The sequence below is a fragment of the Cannabis sativa genome, chromosome 2, assembly GCF_029168945.1.
Source record: "Cannabis sativa cultivar Pink pepper isolate KNU-18-1 chromosome 2, ASM2916894v1, whole genome shotgun sequence".
In the NCBI taxonomy this organism is placed as follows: Eukaryota; Viridiplantae; Streptophyta; class Magnoliopsida; order Rosales; family Cannabaceae; genus Cannabis; species Cannabis sativa.
Window position 1 is genome coordinate 81,427,355 of NC_083602.1, and position 13,969 is coordinate 81,441,323.

General features: G+C 38.9%; 1 protein-coding gene across 1 annotated transcript; it reads right to left on the minus strand.

Moving 5' to 3' along the window:
* Nucleotides 1-317: 317 nt before the first annotated feature.
* On the minus strand, nucleotides 318-2,672 carry LOC133034046 (uncharacterized). The gene is made up of 8 exons (XM_061109064.1): nucleotides 2,610-2,672; nucleotides 2,423-2,533; nucleotides 2,220-2,332; nucleotides 1,611-2,142; nucleotides 1,048-1,355; nucleotides 777-965; nucleotides 574-675; nucleotides 318-494 (listed from the first exon to the last, which is right to left on the minus strand). The coding sequence occupies exons 1-4, from the start codon at nucleotides 2,631-2,633 to the stop codon at nucleotides 1,638-1,640; spliced, it is 753 nt and encodes a 250-aa protein (XP_060965047.1). The 5' UTR covers nucleotides 2,634-2,672; the 3' UTR covers nucleotides 318-494; nucleotides 574-675; nucleotides 777-965; nucleotides 1,048-1,355; nucleotides 1,611-1,637.
* Nucleotides 2,673-13,969: the final 11,297 nt, after the last annotated feature.

Here is a 13,969-nt window from a genome sequence, read left to right on the forward strand (position 1 = left end):
TGTAATTAAATAGTACACAAACACTAATGTAAAATTAGTCAAAAATATTAATAAGTTAATAAATCTAACTACAAGTTAATCTATAAAAATTACATGATTAAGAAAAATTCTTGGGCCTTTCAACCTCAATCGTCAACGTGAATCAGCGCCATCAATTGTTCTATCCACTTTCGCTGTAATGATAACAATTCAGTTTTTGGATCGTATTGCTTCTTACCCCCAGACTGTTAAAAAAATTAAAAATTTATATTAGTTTATATATATGTATATTATATATTTGTTATTATAATAAATACTATAATCAATAATTAAAACTTACAGCTTTGTGATCTTGTATGTAACGGCTCGGGTTTGCACGTGAGACGATGTCAGTGATATATTTCAAAACATAAAAACCACATTCTTGGCTTTTAGGTTGTCTTGGACAGTTTGCTTGCGAAATTCCTAGCCCCGGGCCAAGATACTCATGTGCGTCCCCTATATATCTGAATGCACTGTTTTGAAAAATTATATTAGCATTTCAATTCGTTAGTTAATTTAAATTTGTTACATAAGAAGTCATTAAATTATTACCTTCCGATCATTTGAGTAATTTCTTCGGGAATTGGACGGCCACGTACAGGGTTTAAATGGATAATTTTCCTTGGCATAACCACCACTAGCGTCCAATGCGCACTAGAAAATTATATTGGAATATAAGTAAGATAGTATAAAAATAATTTGAAGTCATAATATAGAAATGAACAATTAGCACTAAAGAATTAAATAGAGTTTACCCGATATTCCAAGGAATAAAGAACATTTGGTGGTTATTATTCATTAATGATAACCAATCATCCAATCGTCTTGCCGCATCGTCAAAAGACTGACTCTTTTCTTCATCAGTGTTCCCATGCACTACGAGAAGCTCTGGGTCGTAAAACTTGAAAATTTTTCTCATACCGTTGATGCTCTCCCAGATGTGCCTACCAAAAAAAGTGTTAGTGTCTTATAATAATTTGACTAGAATTTGATATATAAGGTTAATTAAATTAAAGAAGAGTATACATCATTCCAAACAACATTCCCTGGTTGTCGATGAAGTCACATGTAGCAACTTGCTGCAAATCGTCTCTAGATAACGTGATCTGGGTAGGTGGTGCTATGAATCCTCGGGGTACAGGAATTGTGATTATATCACGTTTATCTTTGAGGCTCAGGAATTCAAGAACCATCCATTTTAGCGATTTAGGGATCAAGGCCATCTTCTTTTCCGAGAACAATTCATCTTCCCGTGCACCACCGCCTTGTAGAGAAAGCATCAGAGCTTTCCCCTTCGACGCATTACGTCTTGAAGGCGGTTGAGCGAGTGGACCCTAAACAAAACGGAACATAATATATCAAATTTTATCCAAATTCTACCGAAATTTCGGCAGCATAACGGTTGTAATTGAATGCCCCCAAAAATTTTAAACATGCCTGTATAACGACAAATAACACATATATAACAGTAGTTTGTTCATCCATCCCACCACAGCACATATATTCGTAGAACCTACTTCACTATGGTTGAATATTGAAGATATTCAAACTCCACTAATCATTAATAATTAATTTATAAGAGAAGTTACCTCGGTTGTTAGAATTAAGTGTTTACGCTAAGGAAAGAACATCTGTGATACGTCCCTAACATATATGCACCCTTCAATTGGGATTGGGATTTCAGCGTCCTCTTGCAGGATTTCCGAAACCAAAATTCGGGCATGTGAATCATCGTAGTCTGTGCAGTGAATAGTGATTTTACCAACATGCTCGTACAAATACCCTCGGGCCACAATGTTGTCGATGTTGTCAGAGCAGAGATGTACTTGCTGATTAAGGGCCGCATGGTCATCGAAATTGTACAGGAGACCTTGGTCGTTGAGGGAAATAAACTCCTCAGCATAAGTTTGTGGTTGTCCCTCATCCTCAGGAGCGTATGGTTGTGGAACATACGCCTCACCAGCCACCTCTCCTTCTTCCTCTTGTTCAGCAGCGTTTCTCTTCTGCTTAAGGGATTGGACTTCGACTTTTAATTTTTTAATCTCCTTCGCTTGTCGAGCCACAACATCAGACACTTCCCTTTTCTTCCTGTCGAACAGTTTAGATGCCCTGGTCAGGAACCTGCAAATCATAAAATGCAAATTAGCTACGATTTTATTTGTGTAACTAAATAAATAACATTTCAAGTAATAGCATACCCAGCAGCCATGACACGTCCAGGATGCTCTGGTGTCTTGAGCGCCTGCGTCAGGATATCGTTTTGGCCCTGGACCTGAATTTGTCCCAGACTAAGCTTTTCCTCTAATTGAGCCTAATGCACGCATATATTCAAGCAATTAGTATGTGAATTATATACACTAACTCATGAGTAGAACTCAATTAAGGATTAATATATACTTACTATCTTCTCTGCAATTTCCTTGTCGTAATCAGTGACAAGTTTTCGACTCTTGGTGCGAGATTTAATCCAAACACGGTGGCGGGGGGGATCTGGAACTTCGAGATCCTTTTTCTACATTATTTTATAACAATTAAATGAGTACCAATTAAATTTTATAGCACATTATTAGAATTTAAGCATTACTTACCACAACTTCCCGTACGTTCACCATTCCACTCCGACCACTTCGATGTCTGCATTGGATTTTTGAGGAACGTTCACGTTGCACCTTATTCAATTCCTACAATGCCAAAAAAATACATTAGATACATGTACTTGTATTTAAGAGTTTATCTTAGTGTTAATATAATTAGCGTACCTGAAATTCAGGAGTTAGTCGACTTTCAACAAAAGTGCACCAATCAGCCTGGTCGATCTCGGGGTGCTTTTCAGGGACTTGTGTCAGTCGTCCCAGATCCTTCTCTTGCAAAGCGCGTATTATGATGTCTTTTGTCATCCTATTCTTAAAGTCTTTCATTAACTTCCCAGCTAGGATGAGACAATCATGTTTGAAGGAGTCCGACACAATGAACCCCGTCTAGTTTGAAGGAAAACAAACACGGTTAGAGTGAACATTTGAATTAACAGAAAAACAAATCAAAATTCTAACAAATAATTGCTTACTTGTATGTCTTTCCAAACTTTATTTTTCAGAGTCGGGTTGACTTCTTTCCAGTTTTTATAGGACAACCCTATCGTCTGCCGGCATCTGACTCCTAGAGTGGATACGAGCTTAGCATAGTTTTTCCCGCAGTATTGTCCTTTGTCATTAACCTCGAGGGCCACTCTTTTACCCTGATCCATTAGTTTGGATATTTCATTCATTTGCATAGGCCCTCGTGTAGGTATTGCGGTTGTTGCGGGCCTGATATCATTAAAGAAAGCATGTTAAATTTCCTCTTCATCACTAACTAGGGAGGAAGATTGCACATAACTAGGAAGACAGGCCATGAACTATGACGACTACTTAGAGATCTATGTGGATTTACTCCATCCGCAGACAGATCGAGACGAATGTGTCTTGGTTCGGATTTGAATTCAGGATTTATGTAGTTTACTTTTTTCCAAGCTTGGGAATCTGCAGGATGTCTGAGTTTTTCATCTTTCACTCTCTTGGTCTCATGTTAAATCAAATTTTCAGAATGTTCTGCACTACGATATAATCGTTTCAGTCACGGAATCAAAGGCATGTACCACATCACTTTTGGGGGGATAGGTTTCCTATTCTCCTTACTCTTGTTTACGTTATGGCGGGATAAACCGCAAGTCGGGCAATAATTCATGTTTGCATATTCCTTACGATATAAAATGCAATCATTCGGACATGCATGAATTTTTTCATACTTCAATCCTATAGAATTTAACGTTTTTTTTCACTTCATAAGTGGATTTCGGGAAGCAGTCGGCAAATGGTAAGATATCTTTAAAAGCAGCTAAAAATTGAGAAACATTTATCACTCGCTCCATTTTCTGCTTTTATGTTGTAAAACTTTACCATTGTTGGTAATCTTAGTTTTTTTACACAGGGGTTTATCAGCATCACTAAGAAAATTATCGAATTTCTCAGGATCATTAAGAAATTCCTCCTGTGCTTCGTTAAGCAAGTCCAATAAATAATCATCGAAATCATTACCCTTGATATCATCTACCCCCCGCTTTCCTAATGGATATAGATCATGAGGTAAATGTTCGCTATGGTAATACCAATTAGTATAACTTCTATTGAAACCTCGTAAATACACATGGTCCTTAATCATTGTAATATTTCCTTTAGATACATTACAACAATCTACATACGGACAATGAATACGATCATGATTTTTAGAATTCTTTAAGGAAAACTCTAAAAATGCATCGATGATTTATCCATAACAAAAATCCTATCCAAAAAAATTCAGTATTTAGTAACTAATTATAGCTAGTTACTAATTACACAATGTAACTAACTAAGTTTCTCACAATTTATTCATATTAATTTATAAATGACTCAAATTCTTGTTTTAGTTTAGTTCATGTTATTAGGTTGTTTAGTTGATTAAAATGTTGGTAAAATTGAAAAGTTTATATATGAATGTGTATATAATTATTTTTTTTATGTGACCTAACTTCTTATTACTATGTTATAATTAACTAGTTATTTGGGTTATGTAAATATTAATATTTGTTTTAGTAGGATTTATCCTAATTCTACATAAATTTTGGCAGCATAACGGCTGTAATTGGACGTTCTCAAAAATTTTAAAAGTGCCTAAAATAACAAACAAAACAGATTAACAATACAAAATTTATCCACCCATCCGACCGCAGTAAATGTATTCACAGAACCTACTTCACTACGGAGGAATATTTAAGATATTCAAACTCAACTAACATGCATTGATAATTAATTATATAATAAGAAAAAGTTAGTTAAAGTATATACCTATCAATGCAAGCTCAAATACGCTACGCACAAAATTATGTCGAACCTACAATATAAAAAAATACAACGAAATTGCAAAATTAATTATTTCATTACTTATAACTAGTTATTAAAATTAGTAACAAGTTACTTAGTTACTAAATTATACATACATATATATAATCAATTATATCTCACACTATTATCTCAAAAAAAAAAATTATATCCCACACTAATTCAATTTTGAAATTTTTATTTCTAAACTATACACACACACACACTAATATACACACATTTTATACACACATATTCAATAAAATATAAAAATACATCTATATACTATATATTGAGGTTTAAATTTTTACCTAATAACCGCAATCCGACGAGCAATTCCGTTAAAAATCTGGGCACTATACACATACAACACAACAATATTACTAATAAAATTAAAAAACCCAAAAAATAATTTATAAAAACCAAAAATAAAATAATATACATTATAAAAATGAATAGAAACTATATTTATACCTTAAAGGAGGTTGAGATACAATGTTTTCTCAACAAAAAATGGTGGCCAGAGTTATACCCACTATTTTTGTATAGGTTCGGATAACAGTTATATAGGGAAAAAAAATTAAAACTTTTTGGGTGTATAGGATTAAGTATCGAAAATAGAAAATTTTGCAACAAAAATGGGCTAAAATGGTTGAGAAATGGGAGAGAGAATGGCTGGCGGAGGGGTGGTTGGCGAGGGTTTTCTCTTCTCTATGGTGGTGGCTGTACTCTCTGGTTTTTGCAGGGGAAATGAGGAAGACGACATAGGGTTTGTTTATATAACCCTATGCCGTCGGTTATTATAGAATAACCGACGACATAGGGTGTACCTATCAAACCCTATGTCGTTTAATAACAAACCGCCTCTAAATGGCGTACCCTAATTTTATACCTACGATTTTTATAAAAAAGCTGCCTCTAAAGGTAAATTTTCAATAGGTGGGTATTTTCAGACCCTTTAGCTTTCCTTTTTATAAAATGGGTTCAAAAAAGGGAAGCTAAAGCCTTGTTTTGTAGTAGTGATAATTGTATTAGGTTAATTATATTAGTCTAACCTAATTAAAATTGAATTAGCAACATAATTAATTTTAAAATATATGAAATTTATTTTTCACCATCTATAGTATTAAAACAGAATGCATTTGCCACATGATCCAAAGATAAGTATAGTGGTATAGAGAATAATTGTGTGAGATACATACATAGAGTAAAACAATGTTAAAAATTTAGTACTAAAAAAAATAACTAAACAAAAATTACAAACTATTGATGCACCAAAAAGAAAAGGGTTATTTGCGGCAAAACCCCTAAAGTAGGCAGGTTTTTGCAACTAACCCCCAATTCTAAAATTTTGGTGGTAAAACCTCCTAAACCCAGCTTCTGTTAGCAGTTAGCCCTTTCCGTCCATTTTTGGGTGTTAAGTGACAGGTTGGAATGTCTACGTGTACACAATGTACACGTGGCACAGTTTAATTAGTCTACGTAATAAATATTTAAAATTAAAATATAAAAATTAATTATTTTAAAAATAAAAAATAAAAAAAATATTTTTATTTAAAAATAAAAAAATTAAAATTTAAACATATATTTTTATATTTTTTTTCTTTTCTTTTCTTTCTCTTTTCTTTCTCTTTTCTTTCTTCACGCCTCCTTCTTCTTCTCTCTCTAACTTCTTCATCTTTGAAACCCTAGCCCCCAAAATCAACCCCATCAAACCCCAGCCGCAACATCCACGGGAACCTTCCATCAAACCCTAGCCGTGAACGGGGACCTTCCATCAAACCCTAGCCGTGAATGGAAACATCCACGGGAACCTTCCATCAAACCCCAGCCGCAACATACGAAAATTCCTTCTCTCTTCTTCTTCTTCTTCCTCGGTTGGATGAATGGGGCTCGCATCGTGTCGACTGGAATGGTGAACTGGAGGTGCTGTTGGGTTCGGTTTGGGTGATGAGGGCTTCGGGTCAGGTGTTGAAGGTGGGTCGTTTGTAGGTGGGTCGTTTGGGTGATGAGGGCTTCGGGTCAGATGTTTAAGGTGGGTCGTTTGGGTGATGAGGGCTTCAGGTCAGATGTTGAAGGTGGCTCGTTTGCAGGTGGTTCGAGTGGGGTTTCTGGGTTAGTGAATGGAGGTGCGAAGGTGGAGGGAAGAGCAGCTGGGGTTAGAAGGAGGAAGAAGAAGAAGAAAGAAACAAAAAAGAAAAAGAAAAAGAAAAAAAATATATAAAAATAAATTTTTAAATTTTAAATTTTTTTATTTTTAAAGAAAAAGATTTTTGTTTTTATTTTTAAAATAATTAATTTTTATATTTATTTTTAAGTATTTATTACGTGGACTAATTAAATTGTGCCACGTGTACATTGTGTACACGTAGACATTCCAACCTGTCACTTAACACCCAAAAATGGACGGAAAGGGCTAACTGCTAAAAGAAGCTGGGTTTAGGAGGTTTTACCACTAAATTTTTAGAATTGTGGGTTAGTTGCAAAAACCTACCTACTTTAAGAGGTTTTGCCGCAAATAACCCACAAAGAAAGAAAATAAATAAAAAAAATTAACAAAACTTTTATTGATTGATATTGTATGTCAGAAGAATAAAAAATGAGGAAAAGAAAACCTATACTATTAAATTAAATGATATTTATGATATAGATTCATAGGTTAGTAATTAGATTAATATCTTAATTTTAAAAAACAAAAAGAAAAAAAAAAGCAAATACATATGAGATTTTTTTTTAAAACAATTAAAAAAATCAAAAATTAAGAATGTGATATTAAATAAAACTAAAAAAAATTAAATACTCAATAATATTAATTAAATACTTATTTTTAAATATAGATTTTGTAATTTTTATTTACGAAGCTAATAAAAAATTAAAAAAAAAAAAGAATTAAAGAAAGAACAAATAATGCTAATTAGAGATATTATAGAATCTCACATCTCATATCTCTTTTATATATATAAATATGAAACACTTCTTAATGGGTAATACCCATTGATGGGAACTAAAAAAATTAATAAGGTAACAATTTAATAACCTTTTATGGCAAGTTTCTAACAATTATTTTTTTTAAAAAAAAATTATATTTATTTTTTATAAAATTGGAAATAATAATTACAACTAATAGTTTGAAAAAAAAATTATAAATTATTTTTAAAAATTAATTAAAATTACTACTTTATTATTTTATGAAACTGTGAGTCTATTAATAATTTATTATTGTAAAACTAAAAATCATTTACATGTATATTAATGTATTTTTTTATTAGGAGAATTAGAGCTTGATTGTGGAATCCAATTGTCTTAATATTATTCATACTCTTAAAAATAAAACGCTACAATATTTCTTAGTTCTTACTTAGGCTATCATTGTTAGAGAAATATTATTATTATCCAATGATTTTTTTAATATTACCATGCATCATTCTCCTAGAATAACTAAAGAGGTATTGTTCATTATTTATATTTTTAGGATTGGAAGATGATGATCTTGTCTAGGGGTCAAATATAATTTTTTTGTGCAGAAATTCTTGTGTTGGCGATTGTCATTATTCAATAATGTTTATGACACTTTTTTCTTCCTTCATTTTTTTTTTGTTAAAATTTTCTTCATTGGTTTTGTTCTTATAGATTTTGGTAAGCTCAAGTATTTTTTTAAAAAATAAAAACATATAAATAATTGTTAATTATTATAAAATTAAACATTTTAGGTTTAGAAATTTTTTTATACATTTTATATGTATTACATTTTAAAGCTTATAAAATTATTTTTTTTTTTGTTTTCAGTAATGAAATTTAGAATTCTAGTTTGAAGAAATTTTATAAAAAGATAAATATACACTTTTTTCTTTTTAATCTTTAAAATTATTTTTATTAAAAAAAAATAGTTTGTTAGTTTTTTTAGTGTGTTTGATTTTTTTAAATAATAATTCCATTTATAAATTTTTTATTTCTATTAATAGTTTTATCTATTTTAGGAATATAGAGAATAACAAAATAGGAAATATTAATTGTTGCTCCAGAATTCGCCCAAAATACGTGGACCAGTCGAGAGGGGACACGTGGATCAGATAACTTGTAAACATTTGCTAAGTCTTTGCGCGCCACAAGGAAGCACTGTTAGCATGGGTCCCGGAGGAGGCTCCCGGAGTACAAGGTACTCCAGGAGGCGTGCATAGCGTGAAGGCTCTCCGGGATGTGTCAGGTCTCTCCCGAGCAATCAAGTCGCATTTAATGCTGCATGGGAGGAAGCGTGTTGGGACTGTAACACGCAATAAAGTCTGACGGCACAACCCCCAAACAGCAGCGCTACAGTAATGATCATTTAAGTCTAGCGACGGCTACTCTGCGAAGAGTCACGTCAATCACAAGGAAAAAAGGACATTCTCCATAAAAACCCTATCGCACCTAGGGATTTGACCATGCATCACCCATGGTATATTCATTGGAAATGCTCAACTTTATGGATACTTACAGATACATGTGTAAGAACAATTCTAGGGATTACCCCACCAAAACACTATAAATACCCCCTCAAAGCTCATTTAATGGGGTCGAGAATCTTGGTTTTGTAAACAAGCAAGAAGAGAAAATACTCACCAAGAACATTCTCTGTATTTAAGAGAAAGACATTCTCTCAAGTGTGGAATCTGTATTAAATACATCCATAAATAACAGAGACTCGTGGACTAAGGCTCATTAACGCCCCAACCACGTAAAAAACCTTCATCTCACTTTCTTACAGCTCTTTATTATAATCATATTTTAATAGTTGCCGAAAATCTCGGTCAACATTTTGGTGCTTTCATTGAGAGCTGAGGAAAGCTGCTACATAACAAGCATTTGACTTCACAACAATGGTGGAGACAAGAAGTACACGTCATCCTCGCCCTCTAGAAGACGCTCAAGATCCCAATGAGGAAGATGTAGCCTCAAGAGCAGCAGAGGAGTCCGAGGAAGAAGAAGAAGAGATAGTTCCCGACGAGAACTACGAGGAAAACCTCGACGAGTATGCCTATGACGGAGGAAGCTACTCGGAGTTGGTGCTCCTTAGACAAAAAGCTATCGATCATGAAGCTGAGATCGAAGCTCAGAAAGCGCAAAATCAAAAAATGCAGGAAGTGATGCTAGCCATGCAGAAAGCCATGGAGGCAGCTGGTATTCACGTGCATCCCAAGGCGATGGCCGCTGGGCTCGACGGGGAGCCAGCGACGTCTTCGCCTAATTCCCAGCAGCAAAGACCTAGGGAACCTAGCCCTATAAGGCACCCTGCTGAGGAAAACCAAACAAAAAACCCTACTTCTACCCCTGGTCGAAAGAAAAAGGTGCAGGATCCGCGAAGGGTCCGCTCGGATTTCCCTAAAGGGAAAGGTCCGCAGAGGGGCAAGCCCCAAAGAGGGAGTCTTGGCCCTCAGGATCGAGGGGACCGGAAAAGCGTTTCCGTGCACCAGGAACCAGGGGGTAGAGGAAGAAGAGGACAGAGATGTCCTCCCATTGATCTGAGAAATCAAATCAATGGGAATCAAGGTGACCTCCGGATCACCTCGACCAAAAAAGATACGTGCCCGTGGTCTCCTCGGGTACTGTAAACGAAGGGATTATGGCGGAACTTGCCATACTTCGAAAGGATATTGCTCGAGTCTCCCGGAGGCAGAAGGGAGACGACTCCGACTCGGACAGTGAGGATCGGGAGCCTTGTGCCAAACATATCCTGGAGGCGGAGCTCCCTAAAAACTTCAAGATGCCCGAAATGGCGGCATATACTGGGAACTCCGACCCCAGTGATCACTTGTCACGGTTCAACCGTGTCATGACAGTCATGCGGGTCAGCAATGACGCCAAATGCTTGTGCTTCCCCCTCACTCTGAGCGGATCAGCAGAGGAATGGTTCAAAAAACTGGAACCAGGATCGGTGGGTTGCTGGAACAAACTCCAAACCAACTTCCGGAGACAATTTGTCGCCGCCAGGAAGGTTAACTTGGAGGTTAGTGCCTTGACCAACATCAAGCAACTGCCCACCGAGACCTTGAAGAATTACATCAAGAGGTTCCGAGAGGAAGCCTCGAAGACCAAGAAGGTCGACGACGGACAACAGCTTGCACTTCTCCAAGCAGGAATCCGCACTGGGACTCCCTTCTGGAACGAGTTGCAGCAAGAAGGCGCTGCTAACCTTCAGGACTTCCAGAAGAGAGTCCAAAAATATATTAACCTCGAAGAAGCCCAGATCGTGGCTTACGGAGGCTACTATCCCACCGGGATAGCAGGATACATGCCGGGAGTGTCGCCCTCGGGTACTGTCCCGACCGCAACTCCACAAGTAAGTGGCATACAGTTCTCCGCTACTCCCGGATACAGCCAGGGCCAAACTTTGGCACCGGCATCTTCCCATTACGGCAACCCGTCCGGGGTGAATGGACGAACTCCTTCACAGGCCGCCCCGACTGCTAGCTTAACAGGCCCTACCCAGGGGTCGAGGAGCAAAAGGTCCTCCAAGGGCAGCACCCGAACGGGAGAGAAGCGCCAAAAGAAGGGGTACACACCCCAATACACCCAGTACACAGAGCTCACGGACTCTCAGGAACGTGTATATTTTGCCACAAGGCAGAATACGCACTACCGGAGACCCCAGCCGTTGTACAAAGACAGCTCCCGGAGAGATCCGAGTAAAAGATGCGAGTACCACAATGACATTGGTCATAGCACCAACGAGTGTAAAAATCTCAAAGACGAGATTGAAAATTTGATCCGCTTGGGCCACCTCTACGAGTGGATCAAAAATAGGTTGCCCCACCTTAATCCAGGGCAGGTGGCCGGGGGTATGCCTCCGGGGACGCCAGGGGGTACAGCAGGAGTATTGCCTCCAGCTGCTCCCGCAGGTGACACCCAGCATATCCCCGGGCTACCGCCCCGGCCTAATGGACGGGTAGCCATGATCTCCGGAGGTCCCCATATCGGAGGAAACACTCGCAAGGAGCGAAAAAGATATGCCGAGGCCGCAAAACACAGTGAGGTGTGGGAGATTACTCAACTCCCGGCCCAAAGGCCTCGGCTAATGGACCAGCCCATAACGTTCACGGAAGAAGACGCCAAGACGGTGCGTTTTCCTCACCACGACCCGCTGGTCATAGAGACCCCCATCGCAAATAAAGTGGTGGCTAGGGTCCTGATTGACAATGGGAGTTCCGTGAACTTGCTCTTCAAAGAAGCCTTCACTGCGATAGGGTTGACCGACCGGGACCTCTCGCCTAGTGGGTCACAGCTCACAGGGTTTAACGGGACGACACTAATCCCGATGGGAAAAGTCAGGCTCCCAGTTACCCTGTGCCCGGATACCCCCCAGAGCACATTTAAGTATTGCACCTTCGTGGTGGTAGACTGTCCAACAGCCTACAACGCGATCCTAGGCCGACCGGCCCTCGTCGACTTTGGTGCGATTACTTCAATCCGACATCTATGCCTGAAATTCCCTACCCAGGAAGCCGGAGTTGGAACGGTAAGGAGAAATCAGGGAGAGGCCAGGCAATGTTACAATGTTGCCACCCACTTACCAGTATTCATGGTCCGGGGGCCCCCTGAGATAGAGAAGGCTGAAGAGGATGAGTTGGATCCTCGCATAGGGTCCGAAAGGGTCGTGGAACCAATGGAGGACGTCGAAGAAATACCAGTGTGCGACGACGACTCCACCAAAGTACTCCGGATAGGGAAGAGCCTGGATCCGGAGGAAAAAGATAAAATAATAAAAACACTGAAGGGCGCCATCGACATCTTTGCATGGCGCCAAGAAGACATGACCGGCATCAGCCCTCATGTCATCACCCATGTACTCAATGTCAACCCGGACATGCCCCCTGTACAGCAAAAGAGACGCCCGCTCGACTCGGTGAAAGCCGAGGCCTTAGAGAAAGAGGTGGACAAACTCTTGTCCAATGGCATGATCCGCGACGTGTACTATCCGGAATGGCTGGCCAATCCAGTCCTGGTGCCCAAGCCGAACGGGACTTGGCGGGTTTGTATAGATTTCACAGATCTAAACAAAGCCTGCCCAAAGGACTGCTTTCCGCTACCCAGGATCGACCAGATGGTAGACGCCACGTCCGGATTTAAGCTGCTGTCTTTCATGGATGCCTATGCTGGGTACAACCAAATAAAAATGCATACGACAGACCAGGAGTGCACTAGCTTCAGGACCGATAAGGGGGTATACTGCTACCTAGTCATGCCTTTCGGACTGAAAAACGCCGGAGCAACCTATCAAAGAATGGTGAACCGGATGTTTAAAAGCCTCCTGGGACGAAACATGGAGGTATATGTAGACGACATGCTCGTCAAATCCAAAGCATGCAACAGCCATGCAAGCGACTTAGAAGAATGTTTCGAAGTCGTCCGGAGATATGGCATGAAGCTCAACCCGAAAAAATGTACCTTCGGGGTCAAGTCGGGAAAATTCCTGGGCTTCATAGTCAGCCAAAGGGGGATCGAAGCAAACCCGGAGAAAATCCAAGCTCTCCTGGACATGCCATCCCCCAAGAAACATAAAGACGTGCAGAGCTTGACCGGAAAGGTAGCCGCACTGAGCCGCTTTATCTCACGATCCACGGACAAGTGCATACCCTTCTTCAACATACTGAAGAAATGCCAAAAGTTCGAATGGTCAGATGAATGCGAGGAGGCATTCAAAAGGTTAAAAGACCACATGTCCAAACCTCCTATCCTATCAAAACCCGTCCTTGGAGAAGACTTGTTCCTTTACTTGGCCGTCTCCGAGCACGCGGTCAGCGCTGCACTGGTCCGGGAGGAAGAAAAAGTTCAACACCCCGTGTACTATGTTAGTAAGCGCATGATAGGGGCCGAGACAAGGTACCCGGTCATTGAAAAATTAGTATTCTGCCTCCTGATGGCATCAAGGAAGTTGAGACCATACTTCCAAGCCCATCCGATCAGAATCCTGACCAATCATCCGCTCCGGCAAGTTCTCCAGAAGCCTGAAGCATCGGGAAGACTCCTCAAGTGGGCGATGGAGCTGAGTCAATTCGACTTACATTACGTGCCCCGGA

Excerpts from the sequence above, each read along its gene's own strand:
- LOC133034046 (XM_061109064.1), bottom strand. The coding sequence starts at position 2,633 with ATGGTGAACGTACGGGAAGTTGTG. Across the intron at positions 2,534-2,609 it reads TGAACGTACGGGAAGTTGTG|AAAAAGGATCTCGAAGTTCC; the intron begins GTAAGTAATGCT and ends AAAATAATGTAG. Across the intron at positions 2,143-2,219 it reads GGACGTGTCATGGCTGCTGG|GTTCCTGACCAGGGCATCTA; the intron begins GTATGCTATTAC and ends TATGATTTGCAG.